The sequence below is a fragment of the Hyperolius riggenbachi genome, chromosome 9, assembly GCF_040937935.1.
Source record: "Hyperolius riggenbachi isolate aHypRig1 chromosome 9, aHypRig1.pri, whole genome shotgun sequence".
NCBI classification, from domain to species: Eukaryota; Metazoa; Chordata; class Amphibia; order Anura; family Hyperoliidae; genus Hyperolius; species Hyperolius riggenbachi.
In genome coordinates, this window is record NC_090654.1 from 270,584,323 (window position 1) to 270,608,034 (window position 23,712).

A 23,712-nucleotide genomic window follows, 5' to 3' on the forward strand; every position below is an offset into this window, starting at 1 on the left:
CCATCTGTTCGCTCTGCCAACAAAAATTGAGCCGTGGAAAGGCCAACACTCACGTAGGGACAAGTGCCTTACGAAGGCACCTGCAGAAAAGGCACAAACAGCAATGGGATGGCCACCTGAGCAAAAGCAGCAGCAGCACACAAAAGCAAAGTCACCCTCCTTCTCCTCTTCCTCCTTCAGGTGCATCATCTGCTTATGCCGCTCTCTCCCTTGCACCTTCACAGGCACCCTCCTCCACTCCGCCTCTGCCCTTGAGCGGTTCCTGCTCCTCTGCCCACAGCAGCAGTCAGGTGTCCGTGAAGGAAATGTTTGAGCGGAAGAAGCCACTTTTGGCCAGTCACCCCCTTGCCCGGCGTCTGACAGCTGGCGTGGCGGAACTGTTAGCTCGCCAGCTGTTACCATACCGGCTGGTGGACTCTGAGGCCTTCCGTAAATTTGTGGCCATCGGAACACCGCAGTGGAAGATGCCAGGCCGCACTTATTTTTCCAGAAAGGCCATACCCCAACTGCACCGTGAAGTTGAGAGGCAAGTGGTGTCATCTCTTGCGAAGAGCGTTGGGTCAAGGGTACACCTGACCACGGATGCCTGGTCTGCCAAGCACGGGCAGGGCCGCTACATTACCTACACAGCCCATTGGGTGAACCTGGTGGTGAACGATGGCAAGCAGAAAGCGGCGGACCAAATTGTGACACCTCCACGGCTTGCAGGCAGGCCTCCTGCCACCTCCTCTCCTCCTGCTACATGCTCTTCGCTGTCCTCCTCCTCCTCCTTGGCTGAGTGGCAGTTCTCCTCTCCAGCTACACAGCCCCAGCTCCGCAGGGCCTATGCTGCATGCCAGGTACGACGGTGTCACGCCATCTTAGACATGGCTTGTCTCAAAGCGGAGAGTCACACTGGAGCAGCTCTCCTGGCTGCTCTTAAGAAACAGGTGGATGAGTGGCTGACCCCGCACCACCTGGAGATAGGCAACGTGGTGTGCGACAACGGCAGCAATCTGCTTGCCGCTTTGCATATGGGGAAGCTGACACACATACCCTGCATGGCACATGTCATGAATCTGGTGGTTCAAAGATTTGTGGCAAAGTACCCTGGCTTAGCGGATGTCCTGAAGCAGGCCAGGAAGTTCTGTGGGCATTTGAGGCGCTCTTACACAGCCATGGCACGATTTGCAGAAATTCAGCGTAAAAACAACATGCCGGTGAGACGCCTCATTTGCGATAGCCCCACTCGCTGGAACTCGACCCTCCTCATGTTCTCCCGCCTGCTAGAACAGAAGAAAGCCGTCACCCAGTACCTCTACAACTGGAGTAGAACGAAACAGTCTGGGAAGATGGGGATGTTCTGGCCCGACAACTGGACAATGATGAAAAATGCATGCAGGCTCATGCGGCCGTTTGAGGAGGTGACCAACCTGGTGAGCCGCAGTGAGGGCACCATCAGCGACTTAATTCCCTACGCGTACTTCTTGGAGCGTGCTGTGCGTAGAGTGGCGGATGAAGCTGCGAATGAGCGTGACCAGGAACCGTTACGGCAGGAACAGGCATGGGACCAATTTTCATCAGACCCAGCTGTTTCCTCAACACCTGCGGCAGCACAGAGGGGGGAGGAGGAGGAAGAAGAGAGGTCATGTGCAGAAGATGAGTCAGACTCAGAGGATGATGAGCAAGGTGTTTCTTTGGGGGAGGAGGAGGAGGAGGAGGGGACAGCGGCAGGAGAACAACCGCAGCAGGCGTCGCAGGGGGCTTGTGCTGCGCAACCTTCCCGTGGTATTGTTCGCGGCTGGGGGGAGGAGGTTGACTTACCTGACGTCACTGAGGAAGAGCAAGAGGAGATGGAGGGTACTGGATCCGACTTTGTGCAGATGTCGTCTTTTATGCTGTCCTGCCTGTTGAGGGACCCCCGTATAAAAAACCTCAAGGGGAATGAGCTGTACTGGGTGGCCACACTACTAGACCCTCGGTACAGGCACAAAGTGGCGGACCTGTTACCAACTCACCGGAAGGTGGAAAGGATGCAGCACATGCAGAACCAGCTGTCAACTATGCTTTACAATGCCTTTAAGGGTGATGTGACGGCACAACGCCAGCAAGGTACCACTGCCACTAATCCTCCTCCCGTGTCCACGCAGTCAAAGACAGGACGCTCCAGCGATCTCATGGTGATGTCGGACATGCGGACGTTCTTTAGTCCAACGCCTCGCCGTAGCCCTTCCGGATCCACCCTCCACCAACGCCTGGAACGGCAGGTAGCCGACTACCTGGCCTTAAGTGTGGATGTAGACACTGCTGTGAACAGCGATGAGGAACCCTTGAACTACTGGGTGCGCAGGCTTGACCTGTGGCCAGAGCTGTCCCAATTTGCCATCCAACTTCTCTCCTGCCCTGCCGCAAGCGTCCTCTCAGAAAGGACCTTCAGCGCAGCTGGAGGCATTGTCACAGAGAAGAGAAGTCGCCTAAGTCACAAAAGTGTTAAGTACCTCACCTTTATAAAAATGAATGAGGCATGGATCCCGGAGGGCTGCTGCCCGCCCCAAGACTAAGTCAGTCCCCGCACATACAGCATCTCTGCCTGCACGCCGTGTGACTGGCTGCCTGGCCTGCCCCAAGAAGACTAAGTCGCTCCCAGTCCCTCCACACAGCATGTCTGCCTGCAGGCCGCATCACTACCTTCTCCGCCACCACCAACAGGGTCCGGGACTCCAGGCGGATTGCTGAATTTTTTAGGCCGCTGCTAGCAGCGGCCGCTGTAATAATTTTTCGGGTGCGTGTACATGACTGCCTAATTTTTCTGGCTGCACTGCGGGCAGCTGCAACAACAAAAGAAAAGGCATGAACATGCGCCCATTCCCCTTCGTGATCATTACCTTGCCGTGGTGAAGGGGCTTGCGTATCACAATGGAGCAATGACCGGCGCCTAGATGAGTGTCTCGGGGGGCACACCCACGATAATAAGGTCGTTGCCTCATTGTGGTCAGACCAAATTTGATCAGCTGGACAGTCACTGTTCTGTCATTCAGCTACATCAGCCAGGTGACTGACCATATGGGCTGTAAAGCCACCAAAACCTGCACTCTCGCCATGGTGCGCACCAGTCCAGCACGGCCGTCACTACACAAACAGCTGTTTGCGGTGCGTTACACGATGAGTTTGGTGCGTCAGTGTGAAGCAGTACCTTAATTACACTACCTGATTGATGTATACACATGCAAGATGTTTGAAAGCACTTTAGGCCTGTCATTTAACATTCAATGTGATTTCTGCCCTTAAAACGCTGCTTTGCGTCAAATCCAGATTTTTCCCGGGGACTTTTGGCATGTATCCCACTCCGCCATCCCCCCCTCCAGGTGTTAGACCCCTTGAAACATCTTTTCCATCACTTTTGTGGCCAGCATAATTAATTTTTTTTTTCAAAGTTCGCATCCCCATTGAAGTCTATTGCGGTTCGCGAACTTTAACGCGAACCGAACCTTTCGTGAAAGTTCGCGAACCCGGTTCGCGAACCGAAAATCGGAGGTTCGGCCCAACTCTACCAGTTACCAGATCCTATTCAGGTGCTCAATCACCTCATATATGTCAGGATGGATCCCCCCCTTCTCAAAAAAAATGTAACTACCTGAGCCAAAACTTCTATAACACAAGTTAATATAATTATTAGGTAATGTTTTACAACCCTGCCTCAGCCCCCAGGACAGTAAAGGGGTTAATTAACAGATGTTTGGCTGGGTGTTATGAGGTTATGGCGATAGTTGCAGCTGTGCCCCCCCCCCCTTGTAAATATAGAGACTGGGACAGATGGTGAAGAGAGAGAGAGAGAGAGAGAGGCTGCTTTATATGCGGAGGAACAAACCACTCTGCAGACCTGGAGGGTGAACAGGTGGGCGACAGTTACACAACTCTGTGACAATGGTTTGTCTGTCCCGCCGCACATGTTCTCTGTTTATATACAAGCTTATGGGAGAGGCGATCTTACATAAACAGCAGCTGGTCAGTGCCACGCTTACAGCGTCAGCTTCAACATCCACGTTTACTTATATCGGTGCGCTGCAGACAGGGCCGAGCCTGGGCGGGTGCTGCGGGTGCAAGGCACCCAGGCGCCTGCCTCTGAGAGGCGCCGCCCGGCCGCCGCTCTCCCCCTGTGGCCGCCGCTCGCTCGCTCCCTTCCTCCCTCTAGCCGCCGGCGCTGCGTCAGACCTCGATCAGGCGGGCGGGCGCTAGGACCTAGCACGCCGCACTGATATGCGGAAGTGACATCACTTCCGCATATAGAGCGGGTGCGCCTGGCGCCTTCTTACTGGTCGGGTCGCCCGCTGATTGAGGTCTGAAGCTGCTGCAAGGTGAGGAGGGAGCGGCGGCGGCAGAGGCAGCAGCGGCGGGAGGGGAGGGTGGGGTGCGCTCCTGTCACTACCTAAACGGGGACCCTATACCCCCTGGCTACCTATCCTGGGCACATATTACCCCCTGGCTACCTATCCTGGGCACATATTACCCCCTGGCTACCTATCCTGGGCACATAATACCCCCTGGCTACCTATCCTGGGCACATATACCCCCTGGCTACCTATCCTGGGCACATATACCCCCTGGCTACCTATCCTGGGCACATATACCCCCTGGCTACCTATCCTGGGCACATATACCCCCTGGCTACCTATCCTGGGCACATATACCCCCTGGCTACCTATCCTGGGCACATATTACCCCCTGGCTACCTATCCTGGGCACATATTACCCCCTGGCTACCTATCCTGGGCACATAATACCCCCTGGCTACCTATCCTGGGCACATAATACCCCCTGGCTACCTATCCTGGGCACATAATACCCCCTGGCTACCTATCCCGGGCACATAATACCCCCTGGCTACCTATCCCGGGCACATAATACCCCCTGGCTACCTATCCCGGGCACATATACCCCCTGGCTACCTATCCCGGGCACATATACCCCCTGGCTACCTATCCCGGGCACATATACCCCCTGGCTACCTATCCCGGGCACATATACCCCCTGGCTACCTATCCCGGGCACATATACCCCCTGGCTACCTATCCCGGGCACATATACCCCCTGGCTACCTATCCCGGGCACATATACCCCCTGGCTACCTATCCCGGGCACATATACCCCCTGGCTACCTATCCCGGGCACATATACCCCCTGGCTACCTATCCCGGGCACATATACCCCCTGGCTACCTATCCCGGGCACATATACCCCCTGGCTACATATCCTGGGGACACTGGCTGTTTGTCATTATGTGCATTTGCTGGTGAAAAGCAGTCTCTTGTTATGTGAATTTGCTGGTGAAAAGCAGTCTCTTGTTATGTGCATTTGCTGGTGAAAAGCAGTCTCTTGTTATGTGCATTTGCTGGTGAAAAGCAGTCTCTTGTTATGTGCATTTGCTGGTGAAAAGCAGTCTCTTGTTATGTGCATTTGCTGGTGAAAAGCAGTCTCTTGTTATGTGCATTTGCTGGTGAAAAGCAGTCTCTTGTTATGTGCATTTGCTGGTGAAAAGCAGTCTCTTGTTATGTGCATTTGCTGGTGAAAAGCAGTCTCTTGTTATGTGCATTTGCTGGTGAAAAGCAGTCTCTCGTTATGTGCATTTACATGGGGAAAAGCAGTCTCTCGTTATGTGCATTTACATGGGGAAAAGCAGTCTCTCGTTATGTGCATTTACATGGGGAAAAGCAGTCTCTCGTTATGTGCATTTACATGGGGAAAAGCTGTCTCTCGTTATGTGCATTTACATGGGGAAAAGCTGTCTCTTATGTGCATTTAGTGGGGAATTTTTGTCAGTAAAAATCTTTTGTCAGTAAATTTTTAGGTATTTGTCAGTAAAAAAGAACGTGAAAGGTTGGCAACACTGGCAGGCTGTGTGGTGCAACGGGAAAGATACAGGCAGCCCACCTTGGGCTTGGCAGGGGGGAGGAGCCGACGTCAGCGAGCGAGAGTAGGGTGGCCGCAGGCAGCCATAAATACGCAGTGTGTGACTGCGTCGCACTCGCAGAGCCTCTCAGCCTGAGTCAGTCCAGAGACTAGCAGACTGTCACTCGCAGGAAGCCAAAGCCAGCCAGGAGCAAGCCCATGGAAGAGGGGTAGGAATGGGGTATCACATGCATGCGTAAAGAGGTGGAAGGTGTGGGTGTGATTAGGAAGGACATGGGTGTGGTTATGTGGTTGGGCGTGGTTAATTTAACCACTCCCATAGGCGCCAGAGAAAATCTTGCACCCAGGTGCCAGGCACCCCAGGCTCACCCCTGGCTGCAGAAGGTAGTTCCATGTGTCCCAGAGCCAAGCCCCTCCCCGCAATACTGCGCTGTGACCCCCTCAGCACTGCCCCCTCCCCCCCCCCCCCCCCAATACTCACAGGTTACAGTTCATCCTGTAGAACTTGTGGCGGGCCACACACATCCTGCACACGTATTTGGCAGTTTCCATGTCTTCCTACACAGAACAAAACAGGAAGAGTTATTGGAAAAGGAAGAGCAGGTCACTGGATTCAGGACAAGAAGCACTGGGCAACAAACCGGGATACAACTGACCATCCTGCCCCCCCCCCCCCCCCTTGCCCCGGACCCTAAACTTCTCCTACCACTCAGGGCCTGTTTCCACTAGAGCGGAAACCGGGCCGAATCCGCAGTTTTCACACAGGCAAATCGCGCGGGGAAACTCTGCCATAGGAAACAATTGCACCGCCGGCCGGATCGCTTACCTTAGCGATTCTGCCGACATTGCCATCAGTTTCCTTGTGGGAGGCTGCGAATCCCATGGCCGTGCATGGCATGGCTTCTGGGACTCGTCAGTGACCAGGAAGTGCCACCGCACGTCTCGCAGCCACGCGCGGTGCCTACTGGAAACGGGCTCTTACATACAAACACACACATACAAACACAGACACACACAGACGGAAAGACACACACAGACGGAAAGACACACACAGACGGAAAGACACACACACACACACACACACACACCAACAAACAGACACCAACAAACAGACACACACACACACGCCAACAAACACACAGACAGACACACACACCAACAAACAGACACACACACACACACCAACAAACACCCAGACAGACACACACACACCAATAAACAAACACACAGACCCACCAACAAACACACAGACACACACACACACTAACAAACACAGCCCTCCATGTACAGCAGCCCCACATGCAGCTGTATATGTCTCTATCCTTCAGACATGGGGCTGTGAAGGCAAAGGGGTTAGAGAAATAGAGAGTGGTTTGCAGCCAGGCTTTCCAGGAGAAGGAGGTGACATAGCTGAGTTAGGCTGCACACACATACACCTCCATGTAGTATGAGGGCCTTCAGATTCTGAATACTATGAACAGAATGTGTATGGAAGCTCTCATACTACATGGAAATGGTAAAATCAGTCAATGATTTGCCAATCAAAATTGGACGTGTGTACACACCCATAACCCTCTCTGCCGCAATCCACGCATACTAACAAGCCGGTTCAGTTTCGAGGAAGGCAATACTCAGTTTTGCTTATTACTAGCTCACCTGACAAAGCTAAAACAAAAAGTGTCAAACTATTGAAAATGAAATATTCCCATCATTCATCAGGACACAGGCCTCTTCTGACACCTGGGAAGAGGTATTTTATGTTGAAGCAGAGTGTTTTGTACAAGCTGATAGGCACCCAGTATAACAAGTCAGAACTCTTTACTGAAGGAAAACATGCAGCGCTGTATCATACTATCATACACCACCACCAGGAAATGCAGTTTACTTAAAAAATTGAGAATACACAGTGAATACAGGAAATTGCAATCCCATAAAGATTACCATCACATTTTACACACAGTGACATCTTGTGGTTGTTTTACTATACTGCAGTTTAAGATAATAATCCTGTTGATATTTCCAACATTTTAGAAATCCTTAATGACTCACTGTCTGAAACTGCATGGTCTCCTCCTTATTGGTCAGCTCCAGTGTGAAGAAGGATTTATTGTGCGACATGCTGGTGATATCCAGCCACCTGCAGACAAACAATACAGAAACATCTTAGGGAGAAAACAAAATGTCTCTTGCTCTAAATGAGGAGGCTGAGAAGGTTCATGTTAGGGGCACAAACCTTTCAAGTAAGTTCAGTTAAAGTGGATCCGACTTTTACTCATTGCATAATTGTGTTCCTTTCATATAGTTTATACAGCATTTCTCAAGCCCAATACTTCTTTGTTTGTTTTAATACCCTATAAACTAAACAAGCCTCGCCCCCAGCTTTTCCAGTGCCTTAGCTCTCTCACACCCATGTAGCAAGGGCTTATGGGAGATCAGTCTGGGCAGGAGGAGGAGGTGGTGTTACTAGCCAGAGATTTCAGAGGCAGAGGGGAGGAGGAGAGGAGAGTGACGTTTTCACAGGCTGAGGGCCGGAGATGCAGATCAGCTTGCCTGTGTGTAATGACAAACAGAACATGGCTGCTCTCGTAACACAGATATAAATAATCATATACCTTTGAAGCTGTTTGCAGCTAGATTTGCTGTGTAAGTCTAAACTTTAGATAAGATATATAGACAAGTCACTTGTTATAGTTCGTTTTTCATCTCGGATCCACTTTAAACTGCTACTCCATAGAACATTTTAAAGGGAACTTGAGCGGAGAGGCTGCCATATTTATATCCTTTTAAACAATGCACATGTTCGCCATAGACCCTAAACAAGTCTGACTGGCTTAGCTGCATGCTTGTTTCTGGTTATATTCAGACACTACTGCAGCCAAAGAGATCAGCAAGGTTGCCAGGTAACTGGCATTGTTTGTTTAACCTCCCTGGCGGTATGGATTAGCCTGACTTATTCATGTAAAAATGGCTGAAAATGATATGGACGAGTTCGGCTCACCCAGCAGTTCTAAGGCAGGGTTCTGTTTTTTAGCATTAGTTTTTCACATTGAAATTGGTGTTGCTATAGGAATGTTTACATGCTCAGCAAACCTGCATGCGAAAATTCACACACAAACGCACATTTTAACCACTTGAGGACTGCAGTGCTAAACCCCCCTAGTGGCCAGGCAATTTTTAGTAAACTAGGCCACTGCAGCTTTAAGGCCAAGCTGCAGGGCCGCACAACACAGCACACAAGTCCCCCCCCCCCCCCTTTCTCCCCACCAACAGAGCTCTCTATTGGTGGGGTCTGATCGCTCCCCCCATGTTTATTTTTTTTAATAAATATTATTGTTTGCTTTTTTTTTTTTTTTTTTTTTTTTTTTAAACCCTGTTTCTTTAAATACCCTCCCTCCTGTTTCTTTTAACCTCCCTGGCGGTATGACTCCCGCGGCTGCGCGGCCGCGGGAGGGTTTTTTTCACTTTTTTTTTTTTAGCATGTAGCTAGCCTAGCGCTAGCTACATGCTTCCCCCCTCCCTGCGGCGTCCCCCCGTAGCGTCCGATCGCCGCCGGCGCCGCTTGCCAATAAGGAAATCCCGTTCTGAACGGGATTTCCTTGAGGGCTTCCCCCGTCACCATGGCAATGATTGGAGTGACGTCATCGACGTCGCCCACGTCGTGACGTCACAGGGAATCCCGATCCACCCCATAGAGCAGCCTGGCGCCGATTGGCCAGGCTGCGCAAGGGGTATGCGGGGGGGGCCTGTATCGCGGCAGGTAGCGGCGCATCGTCGGCGATCAGACCAAACACGCAGCTAGCACTTTTTTTGAAAAAAAAAGTTATGTAAATCGGCCCAGCAGGGCCTGAGCGGCACCCTCCGGCGGCTTACCCTGTGTCCAGCACGGGGTTACCGCTAAGGAGGTTAAAGAACAAACAGTTAAAGAGAGTCTGAAGCGACTTTAAAAAACAGCTTTTTAGCTTATATTCTACATGGGCATGTTTGCCCCAGCTAAAACTCCGCTCACCTGTGGCTGAACGAGGGGTCTTTACCCCCCCAAATCCCCTCCGTGGTGTCCAGGGATCGCTTCCTGTTGAGGCAGAGCTAATGGCTGCAGCCCTGCCTCTCAGCGCTGATCGCCGCGTCTATCAGCGCTGATCGCCGCCTCTCCCCCGCCCCTCTCGGTCTTCCTTCACTGAGAGGGGCGGGGAGAGGCGGAGATCCGCCGATAGACGCGAATGGAGGCAGAGCTACAGCCATTAGCTCTGCCTCCAGGAAGGGCAAAATCTACAACCAAGTTCATCGTGGATTTTGCAGGGGGGGGGGGGGATTTGGGGGGTAAAGACCCCTCGTTCAGCCACGGGAGAGCGGTGTTTTAGCAGGGGCAAACATGCCCATGTAGAATAAGGTAAAAAGCTGTTTTTAAAGTTGCTTCAGAGTCTCTTTAACCTCCCTGCCGTTCTAAAACTGTGCTGTGCACAGCAGGGAGGGTGTTTTTTTGCATTTATTTATTTATTTTTTTTAGCATGTAGCTAGCCTAGCGCTAGCTACATGCTTCCCCCCTCTCTGCGGCGTCCCCCCGTATGCGCCGATCGCCGCTGGCGCATATGCCCATCCGGAAATCCCGTTCTGAACGGGATTGCCATGAGGGCTTCCCCCGTCGCCATGGCGACGGGCACAATGACATCACCGACGTCGTGACGTCAGAGGGAGTCCCGATCCACCCCTCAGCACTGCCTGGCACTGATTGGCCAGGCAGCGCACGGGTCTCGGGGGGGGCACCCTCTGATGCGGCGTGTAGCGGCGAATCGGCGCGGAGCGGCAGCGATCGTAAGTGACACGCAGCTAGCAAAGTGCTAGCTGCGTGTATAAAAAAAAAAATATGCAAATCGGCCCAGCAGGGCCTGAGGAATCCTCTGCGGCAGGTTACCCCGAGCTGAGCTCGGGATAACCGGCAAGGAGGTTAAGTAGGCTGGTGTGCATGTAATAAAGACACCAGGAAATTTGGGTGCAGGGAAAAGCCAAAAAACAGCTCACCCTGCTCCTGCAAAAGTCGGTTAATTACTATTCCCCCTCCAGGCACCCGTGGACTTAGGGAGTTATTTACCCAAGAGGTTGCCGATTATTACTGGCATCCGAATTATGCTGTTTTTATAGTAATTTGGGATCCGTTGTTTTTTGTTTTTTTTTTGTACAGCACTCAACTTACTGTCTGAGCGCTGCTGTAACTATAATTTACATTGTGGCCAGAAAGTTTTTAGCATGTTTTTTGTATGTTTTTTAATGACTATATGTACTATGTACAGCGCTGCGGAAGATGCCGGCGCTAAATAAATACTAAGTAATAATAATAAATAATAATAATAATAATAATATGTTTTAGTGATTAACAAATAAAGTTATTGTATATTTTACATTAATTCGTGTGATACATTTATTACTGTTTTTTGAGGACGCTACTGCAATAGTGCAAATCACACAATGTTCTGATATAACCCAGGCAGACTGTAAGGGCCCATTCACACTAGAAGTGCTTTTCTGAGCGTTTTGCGATTGATTTGCGTTTTTTTTTTAAATTGCTCCCATTCCCTTTCATTAAAATCGTGGAAAAATTGCTGTGATTTTCGCGTACGCGATAGAGAAATCGCAGCAATCGCAGCAGAAAAGCACTTGTAGTGTGAATGGGCCCTCAGAGGAAGAAAAAAGACCATGCTAGGTTTGCTAGATCACCTTTGTTCTGTAGCTTTAGCCAATGCAGGCTGCGGTGTCCATATTGTCATATAAAACAGGAACTGTTGCTGAACACCCCAAAATAAATACTTGATAATATCAATACTTGATGTGCTTCTTCTATCTCCTATCTTGATTAGCAATGGTCATGTATAGGAGAGTGCATGGGGAGGCATGTGATCAGTTTGGTCAGGTGATAGATATGCAAGTTTCTGATTTGCTGGTCATGATCATGTGCTAAAGCAGAATGTGATCGCAGCAAATCAGAAGCTTTGCAAATCTATCAGCTGATCAAACAAATCACATGCTTCTCCATGTGTTCTCCTAGACAGGACTATCAGTAATCCTGATATTCAAAAATGAAAGCTCAATTCTAATTGTCTACTCGCACTATCCTCACCATGAAACTCACCGGAAAATGCCGGGTGGACGTCCGTTTTTATGTCTCACGAAGATACCGTTCAGACAGGCGCCAATGGACAGGTCGCTACCTTGGCTGTCCTGCGAAAGAGAGAGGCGGAGCTATTACACCAGACACAGGATGCCCAAGACGCTGCTCCCTAGTGGCTGGACCCAAACACTGCGCCATGTGTGCCTTGCTTATCACTGAGGTGCAAATAATTCCCAGTTGATGTAGGATTATATAAATTCTGTATGCCCATTTATGCAGCTTATAAATGGACCACTTGCCAAGCTGTATAAAATTGCTTACAGAATTTTTAAAAAAGTCTGGATTAACTGCATCAGCCAGTTATATGAGGCACAGCAGTTATTCTATAATAGAGGAAAATTAGTTGCTCCATAGCAGGGGTGTCAAACTCAAATACAAAGTGGGCCGAAATTGAGCTCTGGGACCAAGTGGTGGGCCAACCTCAAGGACTAGTTGCCACCTACCTCCCTTATAAATTTCCCTGGTTTCTAATAGCCACTCCTACCCCTATACAGTTTCCTCGTGTCTAGTGGCTCCCCTCTCTCCCCTATACAGTTCCCTGGTATCTAGTGGCTCCCCTCTCTCCCCTATACAGTTCCCTGGTATCTAGTGGCCCCCTCCCTCCCCTATACAGTTCCCTGGTATCTAGTGGCTCCCCTCTCTCCCCTATAAAGTTCCCTGGTATCTAGTGGCTCCCCTCTCTCCCCTATACAGTTCCCTGGTATCTAGTGGCCCCCTCCTTCCCCTATACAGTTCCCTGGTATCTAGTGGCTCCCCTCTCTCCCCTATACAGTTCCCTGGTATCTAGTGGCTCCCCTCCCTCCCTTATAAATTTCCCTGGTTTCTAATAGCCACTCCTACCCCTATACAGTTTCCTCGTGTCTAGTGGCTCCCCTCTCTCCCCTATACAGTTCCCTGGTATCTAGTGGCTCCCCTCTCTCCCCTATACAGTTCCCTGGTATCTAGTGGCTCCCCTCTCTCCCCTATACAGTTCCCTGGTATCTAGTGGCCCCCTCCTTCCCCTATACAGTTCCCTGGTATCTAGTGGCTCCCCTCTCTCCCCTATACAGTTCCCTGGTATCTAGTGGCCCCCTCCTTCCCCTATACAGTTCCCTGGTATCTAGTGGCTCCCCTCTCTCCCCTATACAGTTCCCTGGTATCTAGTGGCCCCCTCCCACCCCTATAAAGTTCCCTGGTATCTAGTGGCTCCTCTCTCTCCCCTATACAGTTCCCTGGTATCTAGTGGCCCCCTCCTTCCCCTATTCAGTTCCCTGGTATCTAGTGGCTCCCCTCTCTCCCCTGTAAAGTTCCCTGGTATCTAGTGGCCCCCTCCCTCCCCTATACAGTTCCCTGGTATCTAGTGGCTCCCCTCTCTCCCCTATACAGTTCCCTGGTATCTAGTGGCTCCCCTCTCTCCCCTATACAGTTCCCTGGTATCTAGTGGCCCCCTCCCTCCCCTATACAGTTCCCTGGTATTTAGTGGCTCCCTCCCTCCCCAATACAGTTCCCTGGTATCTAGTGGCTCCCCTCCCTCCCCTATAAAGTTTCCTGGTATCTAGTGGCTCCCCTCTCTCCCCTATACAGTTCCCTGGTATCTAGTGGCCCCCTCCCTCCCCTATACAGCTCCCTGGTATCTAGTGGCTCCCCTCTCTCCCCTATACAGTTCCCTGGTATCTAGTGGCTCCCCTCTCTCCCCTATAAAGTTCCCTGGTATCTAGTGGCCCCCTCCTTCCCCTATACAGTTCCCTGGTATCTAGTGGCTCCCCTCTCTCCCCTATACAGTTCCCTGGTATCTAGTGGCCCCCTCCCACCCCTATAAAGTTCCCTGGTATCTAGTGGCTCCTCTCTCTCCCCTATACAGTTCCCTGGTATCTAGTGGCCCCCTCCTTCCCCTATTCAGTTCCCTGGTATCTAGTGGCTCCCCTCTCTCCCCTGTAAAGTTCCCTGGTATCTAGTGGCCCCCTCCCTCCCCTATACAGTTCCCTGGTATCTAGTGGCTCCCCTCTCTCCCCTATACAGTTCCCTGGTATCTAGTGGCTCCCCTCTCTCCCCTATACAGTTCCCTGGTATCTAGTGGCCCCCTCCCTCCCCTATACAGTTCCCTGGTATTTAGTGGCTCCCTCCCTCCCCAATACAGTTCCCTGGTATCTAGTGGCTCCCCTCCCTCCCCTATAAAGTTTCCTGGTATCTAGTGGCTCCCCTCTCTCCCCTATACAGTTCCCTGGTATCTAGTGGCCCCCTCCCTCCCCTATACAGCTCCCTGGTATCTAGTGGCTCCCCTCTCTCCCCTATACAGTTCCCTGGTATCTAGTGGCTCCCCTCTCTCCCCTATAAAGTTCCCTGGTATCTAGTGGCCCCCCTCCCTCCCCTATGGAGTTCCCTGGTGTCTAGTGGCCTCCCTCCCTCCCCTATACACTTTCCTTGTGTCTAGTGCCCCCCCCCCCCTCCCCTATACAGTTCCCTGGTATCTATTGCTTTCCCCCTCCCCATATGGCTTCCCTGGTGATCTAGGGTTTACCCTCCAATAGATCTTCTCTGGTGGTCAAGAGTGGGCCAAACATAATGCAAAACTGTGAAAACCACCTGAAGGCCAAATCTAGTGGCTCTGAGGGCCAGATTTGCCCCCCAGGTCGGAGTTTGACATGTATGCTCCATAGGGAACATGGACATCCTTCCTGTACGAGACGCGGTGTTCCCGCCAGCCTGCATGCGTCACCCTATAGACATCTCCCCACCGCCTGGATGACACCCGCACATTCCCTGCTATTCATGGTCACCAACGCTGATAAGTGAAGGTTATTAAACAAATTCCTGGAACGCTCTGCTGGCCGGTTCCTCAAAACCAGAAAACCGCGCAAAAGATAATTTCTCCCACGTTATAAAATAATCCAATAACAAAAAACATCTGTACAATTAGGACAGAACAGACAGTAATATTACACATGATTACAGCTTTAATCTAGTCGGCAAATTCGCAGACTAAACCGCCACACAAGTCTAATCTCCAGGAGGAGCAGATAGAGGGCTATAAATACAGATTATTAACAATTTACTACATTAGATGGAAGTTTGCAGATGGTTTCCAAGTATTTAGATGTCTGATACTCTCCCATCTACACAAAGCAAGGTCCCTTGGTGTGCTAGCTTCTCAAGCTGGGTGCACACATCGCAGAAACGCTAGCGTTGCGGAAAACACTGCTTTTCTGCAGCTATTGGAAGTCTATGGGCCGCAGGAAAAAACGCCTATAAGTATATGCGTTTTCCAACCTGCATTTTTAAAAACGCTGGTTTTGTTGCATATTTGCCAAAACACACGTAATGAAAGTCAATGGGAACGCAATGGTATGTGTTTTTCATGCCTTTTCTCCCCCAAAAATATATATTTTTTTTGCTGTATTTTCACTTCCTGTTGTCCTCCAAGTGATTTGCATAAATGAAAATATAAAACCGCACGGAAAATGCATACAAAACGCATACAAAACGCATGTGTTCTGTATATGCAAACTGCAAATGCATTAAACGCACGCAAAACATATGAAAAATGCATCGCAAACGCACCAAAAAACGCACACAAAATGAACATAAAACATGACATAAAACGCAGCCTTTCACGCTATTTCATATGTGAACCCAGCCTCAATGTGTGGTATGTGTCCTTAGGGGGTGCATCTGATGGCTCCAGGGGGTACTAGAGCTTGAAATAAAGGACAACTGAAGGAAGAGTTGTGTGGAGGTGGCCATATGCATTTCCTTTTCAAGCAAACCTGACAGGAAAATGAACTTGGACAGTTTGACGCCTCCACCTTACCTTGGCAGGGTAGGCCTCCTCTCCGTAGTGCTCCAGCCTCTCAATCTCCTGCATGTACAACATCTCAGCCTCGGGTGGCGACAGACCCCTGCCAGACACACAGAGACACAACAGTGACCGTCACTTCCCATCACAAGTGTGACAACATTTCATACAACACACTGGACATTACTTCCCACTCCGGCCCAAGCCAGAACTGTGGCACTCCAAGACTCAGTCTGCTGCCACCATTCTCTATAATAATCCCTAAGTGTCTCTGCGTCCCATGTCCCTGTGTGCGTCCCATTTGCACTCTGTGCATGTGCAGCGACGCAGAGACACTGAGGGAGAGTGACTAGCGGCAAGGGATGGCGGGCCCAAGGGGCGGACGGGCCGAAGGGGCGGACGGGCCCAGGCAGATTTCTTTGATGGGGCGGAGCTTAGCTTCTGTGCAGCAAAAAATGAGGCTTGGGTAGGAAAAACAAAGTACTGATGCTGTGAAACACCAAGCCTTTTCAGTGCTGCTGAGTAAATTTTTAGTCTGGAGGTTCACTTTAATGTGCTCTGTGGAGTGCTGTAGAGAATATGTCAGCATTGTGCGAATGTGTAATTATAATAATGAAGTGATATTTTATCGCTACATCCAGGTGGAGGGCGTTTGGAACATACCGCAGCTTTTGGTGAAGCAACGCCACGCTCTGTGTGGCCTCCTCCAGAGTCTTTTCATCCTGCATCCACCCCTGCGTACAAATAAACGAGAGAAATATGAATGCTTCAGAAACACTTCCTATATCTATACACTGCTGTATATTGAATGTAGCCCATCCTCCCAGTGATGCTTAGCCAAGACTTGGTTGCTAAGTGGAGGTCTTATCCCCTCCCCTCTCCCCACCACACATGAGCATTCTGGGAGACCAGGTGTGGCTTCACAATTCAAACATTTCTCAGAGCTGCTCCTGACAAAACTCCCAATAAACAAACATTCTGCAAAGCTGCACCTGACAGGACTAAAGATGTGGCCACCTGTGATACATTTCAGAATGTAAATCAGGGTGAGGCAAGATTTGGCAATGGGCAAACACTGGCTACATCATTTAAAAAATGAATATTCTAAAAAGAATAAGCAAGTTTATTAATTTGTGCTATTTTCACTACAGTTCCTCTTTAACCATTCCCATAAATAAAATAAATATGCTAAAATGATCACACTATACATTCCCAGGCCCGGTCCGCCCATGATGCCAAGTAAGGCGACTTCCTCAGGCGGCAGAAGTCTGGGGGCGGCACCAGGCAGAAACAGGAAGTGAAGAGAATGCCTGGCCAAACTATACTGTGGGCAACTGTGCCTGGCTAGCCTATACTGGGGGCAACTGTGCCTGGCTAACCTATACTGGGGGGAACTGTACCTGGCTAACCTATACTGGGGGCAACTGTACCTGGCTAATCTATACTGGGGGCAACTGTGCCTGGCTAACCTATACTGGGGGCAACTGTACCTGGCTAACCTATACTGGGGGTAACTGTACCTGGCTAGCCTATACTGGGGGCAATTGTACCTGGCTAGCCTATACTGGGGGCAACTGTACCTGGCTAGCCTATACTGGTGGCAACTGTACCTGGCTAGCCTATACTGGTGGCAACTGTACCTGGCTAACCTATACTGGGGGCAACTGTACCTGGCTAGCCTATACTGGGGGCAACTGTACCTGGCTAGCCTATACTGGGGGCAACTGTACCTGGCTAACCTATACTAGGGGCAACTGTATCTGGCTAGCCTATACTGGGGGCAACTGTGCCTGGCTAACCTATACTGGGGGCAACTGTACCTGGCTAGCCTATACTGGGGGCAACTGTACCTGGCTAGCCTATACTGGGGGCAACTGTATCTGGCTAACCTATACTGGGGGCAACTGTACCTGGCTAGCCTATACTGGGGGCAACTGTACCTGGCTAGCCTATACTGGGGGCAACTGTACCTGGCTAGCCTATACTGGGGGCAACTGTACCTGGCTAGCCTATACTGGGGGCAACTGTACCTAGCTACCAATACTAGCGCCTATACTTGTCTACCTTCCTATTACCTATACTGTTTTTTGGGGGACTCACTGCAGCTAGGGAGGAGGGGGGCGCATCCTCACAAGTTTACGTCAGGCAGTCTAGAACCAGCCCTGTATATTCCCTTTAAAGTTCAAATATTAAGGACACGTTTCCAAAGTTTGGGACGTTCCCTGAAATGTGCCCACCGTGCAGTCTTCAGACAGCAGAGGAGAGATTATTATTGTTGTTCTATTTTGTGGTTTTAGCACAGGTGTTACTGCGTCTGAACGGTCGCCAACAAAGCCTGGCTGTGTTTACCATACCAAATATCCCCCCTTATCTCTGCTAGCACAGTGTGTGCACTGAATGCTTTAATAAGTGACTCATCTCTACTCCAGGGCAGGGTACGGAGGGCTACCATAACATCGCAGGCCCCCCCCCAGGGGTGGTCTGTACAGCACACAGAGGGTTAACCATGAGGGGCTTACCACAGGAAACAGAGCGTAGCGCTGCAGGAAATCCTGAGATTCATACTGGTCGAAGTCGCCAAAATCAGCTGGAAAAAAAACAGAGGAGAAGCCGCCCATGAGAGGAGCGTACAAAGCATGGAAAGTGCGCCGAGAGCGGCTCGCATGAGTGAGATTACCCATTTATTCCATTCCACACCCAGCAACGCCGGCTGTGGGACAGGAAAACGGGGCGACTCAGCTCTATCTGCCGGGGCTGCACATATCACCCAGACAGGCTCTGCCAGAGATAACAGCACAACACAAATAGTAACAGGCATCCCCTGTGATGTAAGCCTATTTGTCAGCCCCCCCCCCCCCCCCCCCCCCCCCCCCGAGCTCTTCCCAGCCACCATATGGACTGGATTACAGGACTATCTTGTATGCCATAGCTGGATGCTATAAAGTCCCTGTGGACCTGAACTCAGAACTTCCTCTCTGCTATAAAAGATAAGCACCATCATAATAACCTTTAAAGAAAAACATATCTTTGTTACAGCTGATACAAATCCGGCAATAACTCTGTAGTATGTCTACTTCCTGCTTTCTTGGAAGCAGACATAAGGTTAACATCCTGTGTTTACAAATGAGCTGCTCTGCTGAGGTAGCCAGCTGAAACGGCTGAGGGATCAAATTACAGTTATGATTAGACACAGGTGAGGGGGAATTAGACAAGCTAAATTCTCTAAATATGCACAGGGTGCATTTCTCTATGTTTCCTTCTGTCCTGTGCAAGAGTTCAGGTCCACTTTAACATTGTTTAAAGTTGTAATGTCTCCACTATCTATTGTACAGGGCTGCGTAATATGTTAGCGTTTTATAAATAAAGTTTATTAATAATAATAATAATAACAACAACCATACAGAAACCCCAATAACAGGTAATGTCTCAGTAACAAACTGCCCCGATGCTACCCCCTAGAAGCAACCCCCCCCCCCGCCCCTCAAGGTACAAAAAGCATCCCCTCACCCCAGGATCAAACAGCAACCCCTCCCCCTCATCGATCAGCAATTCCTCCTCCCAGGAACAAAACAAACAGCACCACCTCCCCCCAGGAAAAGAACAGACAGCAACCCCTCCCCCAAGGAACCGGCAGCAACCCCTCCCTCAAGGAACCGGCAGCAACCCCTCCCACCCCTTTCATTACCCCAGGGACAGGACCCCTCTTACCAGTAAAAGACAGCACGCCCTCTTCCAAGGAACAGACAGCACCTCCCCCCCAGACAGCACACCTTCTTCTTCCCAGGAACAGACAGCACCTCCTCCCTCTAGTAATAGGCAGAACCCCTCCTCCCCTCCCTACCCCAGAGACATTAGCATTATCAGCCAAGTCGAACAAACCTGGACCACATACACATTCAAGTCTGATTAATGTCTTCCTTCAAATATCTGACCTGCTAACTGCAAATCAGTTTCAGGGATCAGCTATGACACATGAGTTGAGACCTCACTGGCGCCCTCCGCAGGTACTCACCCTGCACCGCCAGACCGGCTAGCTGTACCGCCTGCTCCAGTGTACACGGGATCTTCCCTTCCAAGATGTCCTTCTTCAGCTGCAGGTAATACTGGTATCTGCCCAAGAGAGAGAGAGAGAGGAACAAGACTGCATGAAATACATCCCCATAGGGCGCCACCATTTAGCGGCCAATAAGAAGGAACCTTATTTGCATTGTACTTATATAGATTATATATACTTATTATAGATACTAGACTGTTAGCTCTTGGGGGCTAATGGTATCAACCCGATTCAAAACTTCTTGCTTTTACTTATGGCTAACATGGTACAATACTCTACTGCTACGTTAGAAGTTGATAATTGTTTGTCTCAGTAAGCTCCTGCTGGTCCACTATTCATTACCCTGTACTTATTCCCCTCCCCCTGGCATTGCCGCGAACGCTGGGTAACAGACTCCACCCATCAGCGCATCCTCTGGTCTATCAGGCCCGCCTCCTCCCATCATCTGAGCCATGGGAAATGTGAGAGTGTAGCTGTGCTGTCAAGCAAAGCTGCTCCTGTTACTAACAGTACCTCTTACTGTCTGGAATGCAGCGACCATTTTGGAAATGGTGGTGGTAGGATTGCTACTGCGCTCATGGTGGGTCTGGAGCAGAAGAATGATGTGGAGTAATGTAGAGAAGGATTGGGAATAGGAGGACCCTCGCTGGACAGTGGGGAGTATAGGCGAGTACACTTTAAAGTAAACCTATCACAAAAATGATTAAATCTAAGGAAATTCTTCTTTAGGAAAGTCCATGCAAAAGCATGTGACTGTTGTTCAAGTCTCTGATTGGCCACTTGCAGTGCAGTCACGTGATTGTGCCTCAGCCTGCCGTGGTGGGCCGAAATTTTGCATGTGCAACGAAATTCGTAATTACGCATAGTAATGCAAAATTTCAGAGAAAATCGTAATTAATTTTGTATGTAATAGTAAGATTTGCTAATTTCGCATAATTTTGCAGTGTAATTTTCACAAAATTTTGCATCATTTTGTGCCAATTTTAGTGGTCAATAGCTAAGCCCCCATACATGCAATTGCTACCAAAATTGCTACATATGTTAAGGAGAATAGTGGGTACACGTAAAAAAAAATATTTTTCAAAAATACCTTGTAGTTTTTGAGAAAAAAAACTTTTTTTTCTTTTTTTTGCATTTTTAAAATGTTTTTTCAAAAACTACAAGGTCTTTTTGGAAAATTCTTTGTACCCATTGTTCTCCTTAACATAGGTAGCAATTTTGGTGTCAATAGCATGCTATTCACTGCTAAAGTTGGCACGAAATTACGCTGAATTTTACGCAAAATTACGAATCACTATGCAAAATCAATTGAATTCACAAATCGTAATTACGGAAATGTATGCAAAAAATGTGAGTATTCATAATTAGCAGATTAAGATCAGCACGGTGCACAGGATGAGGTAAGGCATGGTTAAGGCCGGGTTTCCACTGCTGCGAATCCCGGCCGATTCCCCGCCCACGAATTCGGATGGATTACAGCAGCCTACAGAAGTCTATGAGAGCCATCCGAATTCGTGGCCGAGGAAAAATCTGAGGCCCTGCAGCATAATTTCGTCCGTAGCTGTCCGAATCCCATAGCTGTGCATAGCGCGGCTAGAGGGATTCGGCTGTAAGAGGCAGCAGCTGTGCCGGCATCGCGTCTCGCAAGACGCATGCCGCCGCACAAATGGAAACGTAGCCTAAGAATCAGCCATTCAGAACCTTGCAGATCAGTCACCTGACCACCTGCTTTCAAATAAATCTAATGTAAGATTTTTTTTTATTTTTGTCACTACAACTAAGTTCCAGCATTAATAATCTGATTTGATCATTTCCAATTATTGCAGTCATAATCAACTACTAAGCTGTTTTTTTTTCAAAATGGCATGGCAGTTGGAACCGGTTGTAATGCCTTTACATGACCAAATGCTGTAATAATTGTATGATTATTGTGCCAATAAAATATTTTTCCAACAAACTGTGCTTCTCTACACAACAGAGACATAGAAGGTGCCATTTTTCCTTCCTATTAAAACATGCAGGTTTTCTGTCCGCAAGGCCGATCCTGGCCTGGAACAAGCATGCTGAGGAGATGTTCTGAAACTTCTAATCTGGACGTTAGGATTAGTTCTAAACCTGTCGGTTCTGGCAGATTTTAACTGCCTACTTTTTTCGCAATAGTGGTCCTTTAAATATTCTAGTCAGGAGACCAGCATCTGCAGTCAGAGGTCAATGGCTATAACAAAAACAAACTTGTAGTAATAGTAACAGTGTGGGAATGTCCCTATGCTCCCACACAGACTGAAAAAGCAAACATTCCAACCTCTCACCTCAATCTTATCTATCAGAAATGACTGAGTGATGGTTTCAATGCAAAAGACAAACAGAGAATGAGAGTCACTGTAGCAAAAACAAGCAAGGCGACCACCATGACCCAGACATGAGCAATCAAATGCAAAATGACAACAAAAATACAACACAAGCTATATTTAAGATGTATCTGTTCCCTAAATGAGCAGATGTGGATGTAGTGAGGGATAAATAATAGATCTAGTCTTAAGGTAGAAGAAAAAAATTAGCCTTTGTAATATTCTGTTTTGCAGATCTAACATCTGAACCTTTGAAACTCTGAAACATGAAACTGGCTTTTAAAGAAGAACCCCACTTCAAGAAGAAAGTGAAGTTAAAGGGACCCAAGCAGTTTTTTCCCCCTGTAGTTTGTTCGGGTTTCTAATAGCTGTAGTAGTAGCAGCTCCCCCCCTTTTTTTGTCTGCCCTTATTTATCCAGGGGAAAGTGTGAATGTAGTCAAGTGTGACTTCTCTAAACTGTTTGAAGAACAGTGTCCCATCCGGTCCCATAAGGTAACCCGCTGATGAAAGCTTTTGTCTGCTTTTTGCTACTGCTAATTACAGCAGTCCTTATCTGCCTGCTTTTTCTGCACAGGGCGTGAAATTAGGGCAATAAATGCCTCTAACAAACATTTTAATGTAAAAATAAGATGTAGAATGGATTTGTTTTCAGTAATGAGCCACATTGTTAGCATGCATTTTAATGTGCTTTTGAGATGCCCTGGAGGCTAAAAAGTAAACGCTGCTCTGTTCACTTGAAGAAGAGAAAGAAAAGTTTGAGATAAATAAGGAAGAGATGATGTAAGAGGTGGAGGAAGTGAAGGTAAAATAAGGAGAAAAAGATGAAGAAAAAACTAATAGAAGGAGAAGTAAATAAAGAAGTAGGAGGAGGAGATGGTAAAGAACAAAGAAAATGGAGAACATAAAGAAAAAGGAGGTGAATACAAAGGAGAGAAGTGCAGAGCAAAGGAAAGAAGGAGTAAGAGGAGACAGAGAAAGGGGAGAAGACACAGAAAGAGTAGAAGGTTGATAGAAAGACTTCGATGAGGAAGAAGGTGCGGGAAGAGGAGGAGGAAAACTAGAAGAAATAAAAAAAGAACAGAAAAAAGAAGAAAGAGGCAAAGATGAAAAAGAACGTGGTAGAGGAGAAGAGACTGGAGGAAAAGGAGAAGAAGGATGAAAAGAAATGGAGCCGGACCACCAGAAGGAGAAGAATGAGATGAAATGGAGTAGGACCACCAGAAGGAGAAGAATGAGATGAAATGGAGTAGGACCACCAGAAGGAGAAGAATGAGAAGGAATGGAGTAGGACCACCAGAAAGAGAAGAATGAGAAGGAATGGAGTAGGACCACCAGAAGGAGAAGAATGAGATGAAATGGAGTAGGACCACCAAAAGGAGAAGAATGAGATGAAATGGAGTAGGACCACCAGAAGGACAATGAGATGAAATAGGGTAGGACCGCCAGAAGGAGAAGAATGAGATGAAATGGAGTAGGACCACCAGAAGGAGA

At 48.9% G+C, this 23,712-nt stretch overlaps 1 protein-coding gene across 3 annotated transcripts in view; it reads right to left on the reverse strand.

Moving 5' to 3' along the window:
• Window positions 1-23,712, reverse strand: part of PTPN21 (protein tyrosine phosphatase non-receptor type 21) — a 91,430-nt gene that overhangs the window by 28,717 nt on the left and 39,001 nt on the right. For all 3 annotated transcript variants that reach the window (XM_068254552.1, XM_068254553.1, XM_068254554.1), the window contains 7 exons: window positions 19,831-19,928; window positions 18,338-18,405; window positions 16,482-16,552; window positions 15,834-15,921; window positions 12,008-12,096; window positions 7,936-8,023; window positions 6,368-6,444 (listed from right to left, as the gene is read on the reverse strand). In XM_068254552.1, the coding sequence (XP_068110653.1) occupies window positions 6,368-6,444; window positions 7,936-8,023; window positions 12,008-12,096; window positions 15,834-15,921; window positions 16,482-16,552; window positions 18,338-18,405; window positions 19,831-19,928 (579 nt within the window). The remainder of the gene's footprint in view (window positions 1-6,367; window positions 6,445-7,935; window positions 8,024-12,007; window positions 12,097-15,833; window positions 15,922-16,481; window positions 16,553-18,337; window positions 18,406-19,830; window positions 19,929-23,712) is intronic.